This window comes from Mchenga conophoros, linkage group LG11 (assembly GCF_057382185.1).
Source record: "Mchenga conophoros isolate Kocher_MC1m ecotype Shallow Benthic linkage group LG11, M_conophoros_male_GT1.1, whole genome shotgun sequence".
Classification (NCBI taxonomy): Eukaryota; Metazoa; Chordata; class Actinopteri; order Cichliformes; family Cichlidae; genus Mchenga; species Mchenga conophoros.
The window spans coordinates 17,157,826-17,176,624 of record NC_140536.1 but is presented as its reverse complement, the minus strand read 5'-3'; the positions used below and the strand labels follow the sequence as shown (position 1 = coordinate 17,176,624).

The following is an 18,799-nucleotide window of genomic DNA, read 5'->3' as shown; positions in this document are numbered from 1 at the left end:
TATACACACAGCAGCTGCTGCCGCTTGCCACACGCTCAACTGCGTGTGCGCATGTGTGTTTTTCTTGTTTGACGTGATTGTGAGGGAGCACTCGGTGCGTTGATGTTTACGTGCAAAACCACACATTACCCTTTCCATGCATATATAGACCAGTTGTAAGAGTATATGTGGTAGGATTTCCATGACCAAACTTTTAAAACAAGCAGGAATCCTCTGAAAGATGGATCCAGCGTAATACGAATAAGAAATCATTTATTTAACCCATATTTAGAAAATTCTTTTGTGAAAGCGATTTAAATAGAAATATCAGTTTTGCAGTGTGTATATACTAATGTGTGTAATAAATTCTATACTTATAAAGTAATATAAGTAGGCTGTATCATGAGTTTATTAAAATATAAAGTCTGGCATGGCTTTGCGCTATTTCAAAGTCATTAACACACACTTGTTATGTGTGAAATATGGAGACTGATTACAGTTTAAGAGCTACAACTAATGGATGAAAGTACACTTCCTTTTCATATCCAGTTGCTTTTTTTTAGCTGCCAACGGAATTGCATACGATTTCACACAGTGGCGGCATGAGTGGTGTGCCTGAGAGACAGATTTACAAACAGCTCCAGAGCAGGGGACCCACTTTGTAATTGTGTATATGAAGATGGTAAATCAGTGTAAGCTTGCCTGCACTCCCAGTTCAGGCATTGATTATAAAAGAAGGATTAAGAACTAGACTTAATGGGACAGTCAAATAGTGCAAAAGTGTGTTTATGAAAGATTAAACTCTTAGTAATTTGCAGCTTCGCATGGGCTGATGTATGGATTTAACAGCTGTAAATATACTGCACGAACACGGTGGTATTGTGGTGCAATAACAGATGTCACATTAGTGGTAGTAAGTTTTTCATAAAATAATTTTATAGCTTGCCCCCCCTCCCCCGTTTTTTTATTTATTCATTTATTTCACCAGACACAACAACAACAAATACAACAGGGTGAAACCAGAAGCTCCTGAGCCAGATTAGAGCTCCTATGTGGAGGCCACACGAGATTTAAATGGAAACAAGTCACTGCGTAATTCCAAGAATGGCTTACCAGGAAAGATGTAGTGGAGCATTTACTCAAGCTTGTGAGGAATAACTAAGAAAAGCAACAACAACAACAACAACACTTCTTATTTAGGCACAGTCACCACTGTGATCACCACAAAACTGTTTTTCTTTTAACTCAAGCAAACCTTCCAGCAACTACCACCATAACAGCTAGAATTCATATTAAAATTGTAACTAGGTTAACATTTTTAACAAAGCCCCCATCAGTTCCCTCAGCTAACATATATAACTCACTTGCACTAGTGTCTACAGACACCTTCGATGTATGCACACACACACACACACACACACACACACACACGCACACACACACACACACACACACACACACACACACACACACATTTTGAGCCTCAAAAAGGCCTTCAAACTTGTGAGGACCGTTGACTGTTGGTTCTCACAAGTATAGTAGAATGCAGATTTTGGTCCTCACAAAGATAGCTAGACAGGAACACACACACACACACACACACACACACACACACACTTATGAGATATTAAAAGTTGGATATGAGCAAAATAATAAATTATCTCCAGCCTGTGCATGGTGTACCCTCTTGCCCTATGACAGCAGGGGTGGGCTCCACCTTCCCAATGACCCTGAATTTGATAGGAGGTTAAGAAAATGGATGGATGCACACTTATTTATAATTACCTCGATCATGACCATCAGCAGTGCTTCTATTATTAAAGCAAGCCTTGAATACTTCCTTGTTATTTCCTTGTATCTTTGGGAAAGGAATTAGCACTGAAGTCTTAGCAGGTCAGTGCTTTAATGAAACCGGGAGAGCGGCCATGACCACTGCTCACAGTGTCCTTTGGGCTCCTCATAAAGCACAAGACTATCAGGACTGACCTACTGAGTGTCAGCTCACATTTCCAGAAACCACTACATCAATGTCCATGCCAGCACACTCAGGTTTGTAGGATTAAAACAGATGGTCCCTGCAGAGCTGAATTTCCACAGGGTGATCTGACAGAGGAAGCCTTGAAAGCAGGACTATGTGGGTCTGAGAAACAATTAGAAGTGTCATCTCACAGGCACATTTTACTGTTATCACAAATGAACTGAATTAAAATATGTTTCAGTGGAGAGGGACTGGATCAAGCGATGCTATACATGGTTCATTGACTTTCTAAATTTCACAAATGATTTTAGAGTTATTTTGTATGGAACTGACGACTGTGATGATAATTTGCACTTGATTTTGAAAGAAATGTGTGGATCATAAGGCTCACAAAAAAGTAACAAAAAATATTTACAAAAACCAAAATATTTACTCCAAAAAGCTTCATAAAGATGTGTCCAGATGTACTCAATGCTCATTATTTTACATTAAACAGGGTAAAAGAGAAAAAGATATAAAATGTGGCGGACAAAGGCGTTATCGTAATTTACTAAGTATGATCTGGAATATTGTTTTCTGTGCATTGAAGATTTGGGCAAAGATTTGCCGGATCGCATTATGCTGCATGATTTCTTTGCATTTATAACAAAATCCGCATAAACAAAAAAGCATTTTGAGTATTTTGTCATATTTGATGCTGAATAATGAATCACTGAATCTGTTACTAAGTTAATTTTGCTGTATACACTGAGACTTAAACACTGTCTGTCAGGACTGGACTGGGACAAAAAAATCAACCGCGCATTTTGACTAGAGAACGGCCCACCAGGTATTATAGGAAAAGCCATAAAGCCTTTGAATGAAAACAAATGCTGTTGTGACATTGATGTACACTGTCTTGTTGGTATATATGTATCAACCTAATAAACTTAAACCTACACCATCCTCCATATTCTGGTATTTTAAACAGTACTTACTGGAAATATCAAACAACCTAATCAATAATTACATATACCTAACTAGCAGGGTTGCCAACTCCCAGCAAAAAAATAGGGAACCACCTATTTCGCCTAATCGACATAATCGACTTTAATTTATTGCCAGGGTAAAACAAATGCACAGAAACCAATTATTTTTCTACAGTAATTAAATAGATTCAACATCTTTCTTCAACAGAATTGCAGACTGCACACATGGTACCTTCCCAAAGGAAAAAGTACTATAGCTTACTACTGTATATATTAGACTTAATATTTACTATATACTAGAGATGGACCGATCTGATATTACGTATCGGTATCAGTCCGATACTGACGTCAATTACTGGTTCGGATATCGGAGAGAAATAAAAAATGTAATCCGATCCATTAAATATCAAAAAAGCACCTCACAAAACTTGCGACATGGCGTAACTCGGAGAGCGGCTGTGTGTATTTGTAGCCTCCCTACCAAACCAGCATTTCATCTCCCAGGAAGTGATCCCAGAGAGAAGTAAAGCAAGTGTGTAAGTTCATCTCTGAATGTTTAAAGCATTCCCACGTTAATCTTAACAACTACTATATGGAGCGACTGCCTCTCTCTCCCTCCCTCTCCTGCTGCTACTTCAATAGTGAAACTGCTTAATGATCAGCTGATCGGCTTTTCTGTCCCCAGTCCGTCTCTCTTCTTTATTTTTGGCCCACTTTGCACCAGAAAGAGGAAACCACCGGCTAAACAACAGCAGCAAGTTTAAGCTTGATAAGCTGTTGTTAGAATTTATTTAATATTACTTTCTAGACCAGGATCCTTTTCTATGCAGCTGACGGCTGGTAACTGTGCAGGGGCGGATCTAGCAAAGTTTAGCCAGGGGGGCCGATAAGGCATGAACAGGGAAAAGGGGGCACAAAGACATACTTTTCTTTCTTATTCTCATTTAAAATGTCTAGCTTTTATTAAATAATTATCTGAATCTTACACCCAAAGTTTTAATCTTATGCAAAATATATAGAAGTCCATTACTGTATATAGTAACTGTTAAGTCTAATATACCCTAGTAAGCTAAAGTACTTTTTCCTTTGGGAAGATACCATCTGTGCAGTCTGCAATTCTGTAGAAGAAAGATGTTGAATCTATTTAATTATTCTTGAAAAAGAATTTATTTCTGTGCATTTTTTTTCACGCTGCATCAAATTAAAGTTGATTATGTCAATTAAGCATCATGAGGTGGAGGGTGGTTCCCTATTTTTTTTTTCTGGGAGTTTGCAACCCTATTAGTTAGGTTGCTTACTCTTTAAAATACCAGAATAGGAAGGATGGAGTAGGTTTAAGTTTATTAGATTGATCAGTATTGCTGAACTATGAAATATTTTGGGTGCAGTATATTTTTTACATACAGGTATAACAGAATAGCTTTAGTGTTGTTGTTTATTTAAGCTTGAGTATGAACTTATACAAAATGCAGCAAGATATTTAAAAAACTGTTTTATTGATTAAAAAACACACTATATCGGATTCATATCGGTATCCTCCAATATCCAAATTTATGATATCGGTATCGGACATAAAAAAGTGGTATCGTGCCATCTCTACTATATGCAATAATGAATTTTTATACATTTTACATCAGATAACCACTTTGGATTCGGTTGTATTTATTAAAACCTAGAGATTTTAAATGAGAATAAGAAAGAAAAGTATTTCTTTGTGCCCCCCTTTCCCTGTTAGTGCACTACCTACCCCCTGGTAAAACTTTCCTATCCGCCCCTGCACAGTTACCAGCTGTCAGCCACGTAGAAAAGGATCCTGGTGTTATTTGTCTCTCAGAAACAGTTCATAACTTCCCTTCAACTCATTCATGTCAACTAAAAGGTAAACCTGTTTCTCTATCACCTGTTCAGCTCTGATGATTCAGTAAGGACATCTCCTGGTTTCATCTTCATGTTTCCCTCTCACCAGATATCGGTTTGGATATCTGGTGAGAGGGAAAATGTATGTTGACTGTGTGTTGACCAGCACCTTTACGGCTGTGGCTCCAGCAAACATCAGCTGATACTAGAAAGTAATATTAAATAAATTCTAACAACAGCTGATCAAGCTTAAACGTGCTGCTGTTGTTTAGCGTGACATCCGCTGGTTTCGTCTTTCTGGCGCAAAGTGGGCGATAAACAAACGAGACGGGACTTAGGACAGCAAAGCCGATCAGCTGATCATTGATCAGTTTCATGATTGAAGTAGCAACAGGAGAGGGAGGGGGAGAGATTGAGAGAAGAAGAGGAAGCTATGCAGCGCAAAGACACAGAATAACTCCAGCTTTGTGTCTTTTTTTTGCTGAAGTTCGGGACAAATTGCATTCCTTTACACCTAAATACAGAACTTTAAAGTTTGACCTCATCGGCTAATTGGTCCAGCCCAGAGTCAATCATGACCAATTGGCCAATCCACCGCCTTTTATTGTTTATATATGCTAAAAATCACCATCGGCCCACCGGGCAAATGCCCGGTATGCCCGATGGCCAGTCCAACTATGCTGTCTGTATAGTACAAGGCTACTTACACAGCTGCACACCTCTGATTTAACCTCTTGCACTTTGTATTTTCTCATATCTCCTCTGCTATATCTTCAACAAACTTCATTATCTAAAGAAGTCATCTACTTTTACTTTGACTAAAACGAATGAAGGATTTTGTGCCTTTCTGTTTCAGCTGCATTTGAGAATATTAAAAACATATTTGATAGTACCAGTGTTGCTGGGTCAATGTTTTTATAACCTGAGGTGTGACTGGAGGAAACAGGTTCTCTAATTCCACTCTGGGCTGGAAACAAGGAGCCTTGTTGCATTTCAAAACTTTACAGAGTGTCTCTTATCTGTAGAGTCATACTAGGTTTTGGGGTAAAAACTGCAAAATAAATTGGTTTGGTTTTGCCAGAGTTCGTGTTAAAAGGGAGTTTTTCCTTTCCACTGTTGCCAAGTGGTCAGTTGATTGTTGGGGTTGTCTCTCTATTATTGTAGGGTCTTTGGAATGTACAAATAGATGTTTGCAACACAAGCCCTGACTGAACAACAACCAGGTAAAAAAGTATTCTCCAGAACTGCTTGGGACCTTGTAATAAACATGTGGATGTGTTTATGCTATAATCGGGATCAAATCAAAAGTGAGATAACAGCAAACCATATTAAATAACAGATGACTACTTATCACCTTGATGCATGAAAAACAGCTCCAGCTCTGAGAAAACATTCACAACCCAAAAACTCATGCCCACTTTAACCACCAGGAACACTGAGATTTTTAATTTGACGAACTGGAAACAGTGTAAGGTGTGCTTTGGCTAATTTTAGCAAATAAATGGTGTTTTTTTTAAGCTTTCTGTGTGGGTGAACAGTCATGTTAACCACCACTCAATATGATTGATAGTAAGGTGAGGCCCTGGCTTGTACTACAGGGTGGGCCATTTATATGGATACACCGTAATAACATGGGAATGGTTGGTGATATTAAAGTCCTGTTTGTGGCACATTAGTATATGTAAGGGGGCAAACTCCTCAAGATGGGTGGTGACCAAGTTGGCCATCTTGGATACAACTTTTGTTTTTTCAATAGGAAGAGCGCCATGTGACACATCAAACTTATTGGTAATGTCACAAGAAAAACAATGGTGTGCTTGGTTTCAACCTAACTTTATTCTTTCATGAGTTATTTACAAGTTTCTGACCACTTATAAAATGTGTTCAATGTGCTGCCCATTGTGTTGGATTGTCAATGCAACCCTCTTCTCCCAAAAAAGTCTAAGGGGGTCAGATCGGGAGACCTTGGGGGCCATTCAACTGGCCCACGACGACCAATCCACTTTCCAGGAAACTGTTCATCTAGGAATGCTCGGACCTGGCACCCATAATGTGGTGGTGCACCATCTTGCTGGAAAAACTCAGCTTCAGTGCATAAAGAGGGAAACACATCATCATGTAGCAATTTCAAATAACCAGTGGCCTTGAGCTTTCCATTGATGAAGAATGGACCCACTATCGTTGTACCCCATATACCACACCAAACCATCTCTTTTGTTGTTCCAACAGTCTTGGAGGGATCCATCCAATGTGGGTTAGTGTCAGACCAATAGCGGTGGTTTTGTTTGTTAACTTCACCATTCACATAAAAGTTTGCCTCATCACTGAACAAAATCTTCTGCGTGACCTGAGGGTCCTGTTCCAATTTTTGTTTTGCCCATTCTGCAAATTCTGTGCGCCGATCTGGGTCATTCTCGTTGAGATGCTGCAGTAGCTGGAGTTTGTAAGGGTGCCATTTGTGAGTAGCTAATATCCACCGAAGGGATGTTCGACTAATGCCACTCTCCAGTAGAGATGGCACGATACCACATTTTTATGTCCAATACCGATACCATAAATTTGGATATCGGCCAATACCGATATGAATCCGATAGTGTGTTTTTTAATCAATAAAACTGTTTTTTAAATATCTTGCTGCTTTTTCATACTCAAGTTAAAAAAAAACCCAAAAAACCCACTAAAGCTATTCTGTTATACCTGTATGCAAAAAATACACTGCACCCAAAATATTAAATAGTTCAGCAATACTGATCAATCTAATACACTTAAACCTACTCCATCATCCCTATTCTGGTATTTTAAAGAGTAAGCAACCTAACTAATAGGGTTCTAAAAAAATAAGGAACCACCCCCCCACCCTCCACCTCATGATGCTTAATTGACGTAATCAACTTTAATTTGATGCAGTGTTAAATAAAATGCCACTTTGGTTGTAAGATTCGGTTGTATTTATTAAAAGCGAGACATTTTAAATGAGAATAAGAAAGAAAAGTATGTCTTTGTGCCCCCTTTTCCCTATTCATGCCCTATCGGCCCCCCTGGCTAAACTTTGCTAGATCCGCCCCTGCACAGTTACCAGCCGTCAGCTGCATAGAAAAGGATCCTGGTCTAGAAAGTAATATTAAATAAATTCTAACAACAGCTTATCAAGCTTAAATGTGCTGCTGTTGTTCAGCCGCTGGTTTCCTCTTTCTGGTGCAAAGTGGACCAAAAACAAAGAAGAGAGACGGACTGGGGACAGAAAAGCCGATCAGCTGATCGTTAATCAGTTTCACAATTGAAGTAGCAGCAGGAGAGGGAGGGGGAGAGAAGAGGCAGTCGCTTCATATGTCGGTTATTAAGCTTAAGGTGGGAATGCTTTACAAACATTCAGAGATAAACTTACACACTTGCTTTACTTCTCTCTGGGATCACTTCCTGGGAGATGAAATGGTAGCGAGGCTACAAATACACACAGCCGCTCTATCACCTGAGGCATACTGCTGCAACGTGCTACGGTTATGAGCCGAGTTATGCCATGTCGCAAGTTTTGTGAGGTGCTTTTTTTGATATTTAATGGATCGGATTACATTTTTTATTTCTCTCCGATATCCGATCCAGTAATTTACGTCAGTATCGGACCGATACCGATACGTAATATCGGATCAGTCCATCGCTACTCTCCAGTGACATGCGGTGAGGCTGTGGGCTCTTGCTGAATGAAGCTAGGACAGCCACTGATGTTTCTTCATTAGTGACAGTTTTCTTGCGTCCACATTTTAGCAAATCCAACTCTGAACCAGTTTCACGAAACTTAGCAAGCAGTTTGCTAACTGTAGCATGGGAGATGGGTGGTCTCATAGGGTGTCTTGCATTGAAATCTGCTGCAATGACCCGGCTACTGCGTTCACCAGATATCAACACAATTTCGATCCGCTCGTCACGTGTTAACCTCTTCGACATGTCAATGGCTGTGAACAAAGAGAAACCTGTAAATAACTCATGAAAGAATAAAGTTACGTTGAAACCAAGCACACCACTGTTTTTCTTGTGACATTACCAATAAGTTTGATGTGTCACATGGCCCTCTTCCTATTGAAAAAACAAAAGTTGTATCCAAGATGGCCAACTTCTAAATGGCCACCATGGTCACCCCCCATCTTGAGGAGTTTGCCCCCTCACATATACTAATGTGCCACAAACAGGACTTTAATATCACCAACCATTCCCATTTTATTACAGTGTATCCATATAAATGGCCCACCCTGTACTTTTAAAAAGTATGGACCTGTGACTGCCTTGTGACTCTTTGGACTCACATTCTACACCTTGTAAACACAATTATCAATTTTTTCTCTTTTTGTGTGTATTTTTTCTGGGCAAACACAGTGATGTGCTGACTTCACACTGTAGGCTGGCTGCAAGAAAACAATTCTTGGACTATTGTAACCCCAAAGAGAAAGTTAATTCCTACAAATGGGATCCACAGGTTGACTTGGGCAATCTGTCTGGTAGCTTAAAAGACCGTCTATTTTTAGATGGTTCAGGGAGGGGAAGGCGGGGGGTCGATGAAGGGAGGGAGAACAAGAAAAAGTCCTGACAGATGTGACACTGCAGCAAATATTCATGAGACCACTCGTTTTATTTTTTTTTAGGAGCATGATGTGAAAAAACTGTGACCATGGACTTCCCTGGTTGAAACAAGTAATCTTCAGCCACATTGAAAAGTTAGGAGCTGAACTCTCACCCAGTGCCTTCCAGGCGAGTGGGAGAGAAAGGAGTAGAGTGGATGAAGAAGTGGAAGAGCTGGAGGAGGGGGAGTGAGGCTCTTCTCCTGTGGCTCTAAGAGCATTAACTGTAGTGCGTTCTGCTGGTGACAGGGCTGTCAGGGTCAGATGACTGCTCAGCCTGATTAGACCAGCTCATAGCAGATCCTAAGCCCAACACACACTGCACCTTTATACCAAGGTGGATCTACGAGCTGGCACATTCAGTACGTCGCAGTTGAGGAGGCCAGAAGGGACACGAGGTGGATAGTTTAGTGTTATAGTGGGGCAGAGCTAAAGGTTATCAAGGAAACATTTAACCTTCTGCTGCTGCTCCTTCCTGCTTGACTACCAGGACCAAAGACTGAAAGAGGTGTTGTTTTACTGTAACAAGAAGGCAGAAGAACTGGTGTTTAGCCAGTGTTTGGAGATGACGCTGAAAAGCTAAGCGGTAAGAACTAAAGCACTCTGCATTTGTTTTGTTGCTATATAAATAGGATAATTATATAGTGTTTCCCAATGCTGTCACAAAGCCAGAAGTGCAACACCCTGCATTCTGGATACGTGATGCAGAGAATTATAGAAAATCTCCATAAACATTTTTATCCGTGCTATATTGCTGCCACAGACGGTGAGAGAGAGTAAAGCAGAAGGGTACTGTTGTTCCTACAAAAATCTGATGTGTCATAGAATCACACACTAGTACAGATGGAGCTAAAAATACAGCTGCAGGTATTTAGAGTCTACAGGGGTTTACTATAACAGGCAGTCAGCTGGCTGTATGTCAGCACTCAAACTGTTGTAGAACTGCTGCTGCTGCTTCTGCAGGACTTTGGTGTAACTGCCAGTCAGAGCCCTGTGGATTTCCCCTGTTCAGCAGACAAGCTGTCCTCTGAGGTAAGAGGGAAGTTAAGCTTCCAGAAAATAAGTAAAAACGTAGTTATTTAGCACAACTTCTTTTTCTGAGTGATTTGAGTGATTGAATCTGATGCTCTTATCAGCTAACTGGAAGTCAGTAAACGAATGTGTAATCTAATCTGTTTAAAGACCACTACTATCCGTTTCATTCAGCTTTACATTTCAGACCTTGTGAAGAAGTAGCCATAAGGTGGCTCTAAAATAATACTGAGATCCATTTTAGCCTCTCTGTGTCCTGATCCACCATGTGACAGTGAAACAGCTAGGCAGCCAGTCTGGAGACATGCCTATTTTTACAAACCAAACTACACTCTAAGGTAAAAGTGCCAATTGGCTTTAAGGTTTAACTGGAATTACTTCTGTCTGTTTCTGTATGTTACCCTCATATGAAATCATTCTACTTCAGATGTTTGCTAAAATTGTGAACAGTTGACCTTTTAGTTAAGTTTAGATGCCTTAAAACAGGTTTCTGTGTACTCACAGAGTGTCTGTGACAGTGCCAGCTATGCTGCTTTGCAAATTAGCTTTTATCCTGTGTCTCCGTTGCAACTTTGGTGCCCTCGGGTCGCACAAGGCTTCAAGTGAAATGAATGTTCATTTTTAACCAGCTCAGTGGAAAATAAGCGACCTCTATCCCGATTAGCGGTGACACAGGATAAAATCCTAAATATAGATTGTCAACAACTTGGAACTGACTACCCTCTTCTGGAAGAGTGAGTGTGTAAGTCTGTGAGTGATTATGTGTGTGTGTGTGTGTCTGCGTGTGTTGTCAGTGCAGAGGCCAAAAGGTGACCAGAGATTACCTCTGGACCTTCCTTTGTTGTTTATTTGATTGCCTTGTTTGAGTGGTAGGTAGAATTATTTGGAAAGCTAAAAGTATGCTGCATTTTTATGAGAAATATTATTAAGATGATTCAGTGCTTTGTTTTGAATCATACATTAAGAAGAGCCTAACACAACTTATATCTGTACTTTAGAGAAACCGCATTATAACTAACAAGCAGTGTTCATCCTAAATGCTTTCATAACTCTGTATGTGCTGAACTGCTGAACAGAGCCTTTTTTCCTGAAAATATATTAAACTGATATGCATGTGGGGTTAAGGTTCAGAATAAATCAAAGCAAGTTACTTCAGATTCTCCACAGTTTCACAAAATATTTTTATCTTGTCTTTTTTTGTGCCGAGCCACAACAAAAAACACCTAGGCTAGATTAATCAGAGCATCACTTTATATGAGAATTTCTGCTCATTTTTTTCTTCAAAGCTAACTTAATTTTGTTGATATTGTACAAATGTCATTATCATCATCAAACAATATCATATGGGTTATATTGAATGTCTATGTTGGTATGTCTTCTTAAATAAAGTTGAATTATATGTTTCTTGAAAGTATTAGTGTCGTTGAACATGTAATTGAGTTGTGATCTTAGTATATGGCAACCTTGATCTTGTTGTTAATTTAACATTAACGAATTAAGTTTTTACAGGGACTAGTAGTAACTAGTAACTACTCCCACATTTTTCATTCATTTTCATTCTAATGCCCCACGATTATCTTTAGTGTTTCTTATATCTTAATAAATACACACCCTGTGTATTTAATTGGTGTGTCTGTTCTTAATGTGTCATCCACTAACTAATCAAAAGGTGTTTTATCCCCTCTGTCTAATAGAAGGTCTGTATTATCATACTGTATGAGTAAGAATATTTATAATATGTGTGAATGCTTATATGTGTCTTTTAGATCCAGTGTAATTGGGTGTAACTGTGATGCACATGTAATAAAATAGTTTGATTAGTGTATATATGGCAGCATAATATAACTGGGTTATATGGAACTGCAAAAAACTGAATATGTGCTAAATTACTAAAAGGACCACGATCAGTGTCATTTCAGTGGAAGCTGACTTTTAATATATTTTGTATTTCAGAATTGCTGGTTGATGGAGTTTGTGAGGCGAAGTGGTGACTACTGCCACGCCCAACACATTTAAACCCCATCTGGGATAATGCTGCACCATGTAGTCCTAGGGTTATGAACCCTACAAGACCACTGGCCTTTGACCTCTGAACCTGTCAGCTCATGGGGTAACAAGCGGAGCCTTGACACTGAAAGCTAACAGGAGAAAGACGGAAAGAGAGCGTGACTAAAACTGAGTGTGGTCAAAGAAATAAAAACACAGAGAAAGTCGACACACTGTAACCTTCTGGACTATAGCAGACTGTTAACTGATGGGATAACAATCAAGACTATAGGACGTCAGACCTGGGAAAATATCTGAAAATAGGAGTTCTGGCTCACCTGGAGATCAAATATAAACTGAAGACATAGCTGCTAAACGCAACAGCTGGAGCTAAAGGTGAGGAGTCAATGACCTAAATCTAGTAATGCATCAACACTTTAATATTTCATGACATTTCATTGGTTGTATGATTCAGTAGAAATTTCTTTAAGGCAGTCAGTATGAGATTAAATGATTTGCCTTTCTTGGAGAGTAGGTTTTACTAACAATGATGCTTTTAACTTCTAGGTCTTACATGGAAAAAATGACTTCTCTGTTTTCAGTGTTATTGAATTTCACCTAAGATCAAAGTCACATATTTCCTTCTCTTGCTCAAAGTGCTACTTTACACATCAACAATGTTTTGGTGTCTTAGTCTAAGTTGCCGTATTTTGTTGCTGACACTTACCTGATACTCCTGGAAGAAAATGAAGAAGAAATTTGAAAAAAAAAATGAGAAAGAAATGTCACTTTCCAGAACTCACTCACTAGCTTCTGAGAAAAAGAAAGAAAAAGTCTCCAAACCCTGCTGTGAACAGTTACATGCATTAACTATTTTTCACTGTTTTCAGGAAGTGTTAGGTAAGCATACATTATGGTACAGCTAAAAACTCAGGAAGCCATTTCACTTCCTGTTAATCCTATTAACCATCAGTCAGAGGCAGCAGAGAATACTTGCGAGCTAAGGCTCTGTCAGTTGGAATGAATGGAGCTAAACTGCTTAAATGACTCTACACCAGCTTCTAGTATTAGTATTCACGGATTAAAATTCTCTTATTGGGTTATTTTACTCATTTCCTTTCATTATACTTACCAGAAAGCGAATGCTGCCGGTATAAAGCTGGAATTCTGATAATGCATGCTGATTGGTCAATTAACAAGAGTTTATAGTCTGCTGATGGCACTAGTTTCCAAATGACAGACATTAGAAACATAGTTAAGCTTAAGATGTGATGGTTGATGTTGAGTGCTGCTAGAAATTCTTTGCAGCTTGTCAAATGTGTGAAATCAAATGTCATAAAATGCCTTATGGTGTTGGGACCTCCCTTAATATTTTTAAGTATTAAGTATTGTAATTGTAATTGTAATAAGTATTTTATTACATTTACAATCCAACGCAATCTAAAAATGGAAGTATATCTATTGATTTTGCTATTGCAGTTCTGCTCAGTGTTAATAACTCTTTTTATAAACTACCAGTGATGAGAGGAGATGTTACAATCACTATTTAATCAACATTTTCAAACAGCTGTGAAGAAAATGTGCATGTTTTGCAAAGTTTTGAAGACCTTTAGCTTAGTACAAAGTGGTATTTTACTTGTAATTTAATTACTTCATCTCCAGTTTTTCAGTTTTCTTTCCTGTTCATGAGGGAAGTCCAGTTTTGAGCTTGACCAAGTGCATTAAAATGAGGTTCAGCATCTGGGGTGGAAATGCAAAGGAGAGACCCATTAACCGCAAATGCATCCGAGAGCTCTGGAATATCTTTGCCTTTCTTCTCACAAAGCTCTTAATTTTTCTCTCAGGTCCCATGCAGTACTCTTCAGCACTTTACCCAGGCTGAGCTACCCAGCAGCTGTGTGGTAGCCTATGTCACCATATTCAGCTTCATGCTCCTGCAGAAGTACAACAAACTGTCTTTGATTCAGTCCTCTTGCCCCAATGAAGTTAGCTATTTTAGCTACATCAACAATGTGGTTAATTTTCAGCGCTGAGTTTACACTGCCAATTTGTGTCATTTAAGCCCCGGCCTATCCAGACATACAGTTACCTGTGTGAATAAATCATTCTCTATCGTAGTCCCTCTGCGAGAAATCACAAAGCTGGTCTTGACTGCTCCATCCCTGGATGTGTAAAGCTTGGTTGCTTTTGCACCTTTACTAGCAAAGCATCTAGTGTCTGTCTTCGTTCTGCATCAGTCAATTTCCTGTGTTTTTCTGCATGTTTAGGCTCATAATGACAATTTAAATTGTTATCCTTCAACCCAGCAATCTGCTAACCACAAACTAAGAACACAACTTTATCTCTGATTTTAGTAAATAAATACTTTTTTCTTTTTCCGCCCCAAACACACATCTCATAAATGTTTGCTCTGTGAAGTTTCATTCACATACACACACATATGTACAAATGTAAATAAAGAAACAAACAAAAAATGTAGCAATCACCTTTCAAATAGAAGCAACAAAACTGTAATGTGATTTCCAATAAAATAATTTTTTTTAAATGGGAGAAAATGAATGACGTATACCTATTTATATCTTAATTCTAATTTCCCATTGACCACATGGGGTGGATCGGGGAAACCAAAGGGCCCAGGTCTGCATTAATAATACATTCTACTGATCACATTATGACAGACCTACAACATGGACTAAAGCTGCATAGGGTCCTATTCTTTCTGGATTACCTTGTGGGAAACCCCAGTGAAACCCAAAGTTGAGCTTTAGTATTTTGAAAGTCTTTATTACAGTTCAGCCATTAATATTTACATCTTATCATACTATTACTGGTGTTTTTTCTTGCTTTTACTAGCAAGAAAAAGCACATAACACATAACATTACATAACCAGTCATTTCTTGGCATTTTTTATCCATATTCTACAAAAACAAAATGTGAAAAAGATGACTTCTGGTTTTTACAGGGGTTACACACGCAACAATTCTTCACACTGGTCAACATGAATCGCCCAGCTCCAGTCGAACTGTGCCACAAGAACATGAGATTTCTTATTACACACAACCCAACAGATGGCACACTCAGCTCCTTCATAGAGGTGAGAAATATATGTGAGTATGTGTGTCCTGCAAGGGTAGACAATATTATAATGACAAGCGTAATAAAATTAGGATATTACCTGCATGCTTGTTTCCCTCTGTGATGTCAGCTTGTGTATTGTGACTTCAAAAAAAGTTTTTTCCTCACTTTACCACTTCCAGGACTTGAAGCGATATGGTGCCACAACAGTGGTCCGAGTTTGTGATGTCACTTATGACAAAACACGGCTTGAGAAAGATGGCATTACAGTGGTGGTAAGTTCAGAAACACACACCTTTAATATGAATATTTACTCATTCTATGATCAAATACAGTACACCAGACAGCACCTGTTTGGACTCTCTTTTAGGACTGGCCATTTGATGATGGAGCCCCGCCACCCAGTAAGCTGGTCGATGATTGGTTGAATCTGCTAAAGAAGACATTTCAGGAGGATCCAGGAAGCTGTGTGGCTGTTCACTGTGTGGCTGGATTAGGGAGGTAGGAGACATTTAAAGTAAAAATTTAATTTAAAAATACAGAGGAAGACAGGTGTGTGTGCACACATATAAGTTAGCATCACTGGACAATAACTCATATGTTTGATTTGGAGTGCTTATACTAAAAACTATGACTTAAAGATTTGCCAAGAAACAGATAAGCAGAATTGATTGGACATGTATAGCCTAAAACATGGATTGTGTTGTATTTATACGTGCACACAGGGCTCCTGTGCTTGTTGCTTTGGCTCTGATAGAAAGTGGGATGAAATATGAGGATGCTATTCAACTCATCAGACAGTAAGTATATCCTGTGTCATATTGAAGATAGTTTTTCTTTCCTTTTTTTCACTTAATGAAACTATTTCAGAAACCAGAGTGGTCTTATATACTCTATATCAGGGGTGTCAAACATGAGGATGGGACCAGAATCGCAAGTAGTGCATCAGGCCCACTACACGGATTTAAAAAAATGTGAAGAAGGGCGTCAATTCTGGAATCTTTTTACTCTATTTTCAGAAGTTTTACAGCTTTTGTTTTTGACAAAGACCCCCCCCCCCATTCTGCTACAGTAAATTACTACATACCAAACTTAGAAAGTCTGCTTTGATGGTGGACTTTATCATCTTTTAACTCCTGGTTTGAGAACTAATATGCGGAAATGATTTTGCTCTGTGATTTGTTTTACTGCATCATGGGAGGGTTAACTGTTTTGAGGGCTGAAATTGACCACAGAAGGCAAAACATTTTCTGTTCCGTGCTGTAAAAATGCTTTTATTGCTATAAGTTGGGCATTTTAACACGGGAGCCTATGCTGATTGAAAGTAGCTATAGAAAACAAGAACTGGTAAGATTAAGTACACTTTTTCTATCATAACCTAGAGAGGAACACAATGAGAAATGCAACACAAAAAGGTGACAGAAAAAGACTGTTATACTTGAAAGTACAGCGTGCAGTGGAAGATAAAAGGTGTCTGTGAGCTCTCTGTATTTAATGAACCTCTAAAAGCTTTTAAAAGTTCACAGCATTGTGTTTGTGTTTCAGGAAGCGTCGTGGAGCCATCAACAGCAAACAGCTAACCTACCTGGAGAAATATCGATCTAAGCATAGGCTCCGTTTCAAAGACTCCCGCAAACACAAGAACAAATGCTGCATCGTATGAACACATGCACCATGCACACACACACGCAGGCACACACACAGAGACATTTCTCAGGAATTCAGCAGTACAAGGCTTCAGTCATTGTCACAAATACTAAAAACAGAGGCGTCAGTGCCCATGTTGAATCTTAAAAAGTTTTTCTTCTTTGTTTCCCTTTCTTTTCTTTTAATATGTTTTTTTTTATTTTTGCTTATTTGCTGTAAACAAACAGCTGCAGGATGGATAAAGGACAGGAAATCATTTTAAAAAGTGTTATAGAGGATTGTTTTTACAATATAATTCTGCAGGGAATTTAGCTATGAGGTGCATGAGCCACATTCAAATGTTCAACCGAACAAGTCCTGAAACTTATACAGATGTGGGGTGAAACTTTGATTCTGTTGTCCCTGGTGACTGGTTTTCAGCACCTTAAGTCTGACCTGACTTTAATGAATGTTTAACACTATCAGGATATAAAATTATAAACAGTTAAATTTGTGTTTCTCTTATTTTTTCTTTCTTTTTGGGCTTAAAAACCCTTAAAAACATGTTTTTAACAATTTGGAGAGACTAAAATTTTACACTCCAACAAATCAGGTTTAATCCAAGGGTAATCTTAGCCTGAGGTATTAGTCTCATCCTAGCGCAAATGTTGCTGTGCATTATTAAATTATCCAGTCTAGTTTAAAGTTTTATTATTTTCATATGTATTGGTGTGGAGTTTATTTCAGTTGTATTTTACCTGAATGATGCATGTAAACAATCACTTTGAAAAAATCATTTAAAAATCTGTTTTTGATGATGATGATAACAGAGCATGCACTTTTTATGCAAAAAGTAGAGTCCTTATGACAGTCTCTTTTATTGTAAAAGCATCTTCAACCTGAATTGATATACATACATTAAAATGCATGAAAAACTAAATGGACAATGAAATAGGCAGAGGGTGTAAAACTGAAGTTAGGAGAAGGGAAAATGTTAATAGGATCTAGCAACCCTTTGATTTACAATCTTTACCTGAAAGCATTTTAAAGCAAATGGCAAATATTTTCTTGTTCACATGACGTGTGTGCATATTTGTTTGCTTGTGTGCGTGTGTGGGTGTGGGTATATGGGGCGGCCTCTATACATTGTTTACTACTGGGGCAGGCCTGAGCTGACACTTTTTTATGTAAAAAAAAAACAAAAAAACAAGCTGTAAATGATAGTCTGTAAATTTTTTGCATTGTTTAATAAATGTTATGCCATTATCTTTGTATGTAGTGCGTGGTGTTTGTTGTCAGTGTTTGATTACATCATGTAATAATTCAAAGATTCGCTCTTCCTGGCAATTTAGCTGTTGCTAATAAACGAAATATATTGCAGACAAATTCAAAACACCAGAAACATTTTTGTCAAATATTCCTTAAATTCCTGAAATTATTAATTAGTCTGCACTTTTGATCTACTTTGACTATGAGTGCGTTAATGAGTCCTAAATAGTAAAAACAACCACCTTTAATTGCTATGAGCTCTTTATGATTGACTTAACTCTCACTTAGAGCTTCTTCTATTCTTACATATTATTATGTTCAGTGTCTCTTTATATAATATCCATACCTGTAAACAACATGATGGCTTACTAGGGATATGTTGTGAAACACGTTTTTTTCTTTGACAAATATTTTAAAA

At 38.4% G+C, this 18,799-nt stretch overlaps 1 protein-coding gene across 2 annotated transcripts; it reads left to right on the top strand.

Moving 5' to 3' along the window:
- Positions 1-9,661: 9,661 nt before the first annotated feature.
- LOC146563835 (protein tyrosine phosphatase type IVA 3) lies at positions 9,662-18,378 on the top strand. 2 transcript variants are annotated; one of them, XM_085291161.1, is made up of 7 exons: positions 9,662-9,978; positions 12,378-12,806; positions 15,374-15,505; positions 15,669-15,761; positions 15,857-15,987; positions 16,212-16,286; positions 17,032-18,378. In XM_085291161.1, the coding sequence occupies exons 3-7, from the start codon at positions 15,410-15,412 to the stop codon at positions 17,147-17,149; spliced, it is 513 nt and encodes a 170-aa protein (XP_085147287.1). In that variant the 5' UTR covers positions 9,662-9,978; positions 12,378-12,806; positions 15,374-15,409; the 3' UTR covers positions 17,150-18,378. The 2 variants fall into 2 exon arrangements, with proteins under 2 accessions (XP_085147287.1, XP_085147288.1); XM_085291162.1 differs by lacking the exon at positions 9,662-9,978 and adding an exon at positions 10,278-10,424.
- Positions 18,379-18,799: the final 421 nt, after the last annotated feature.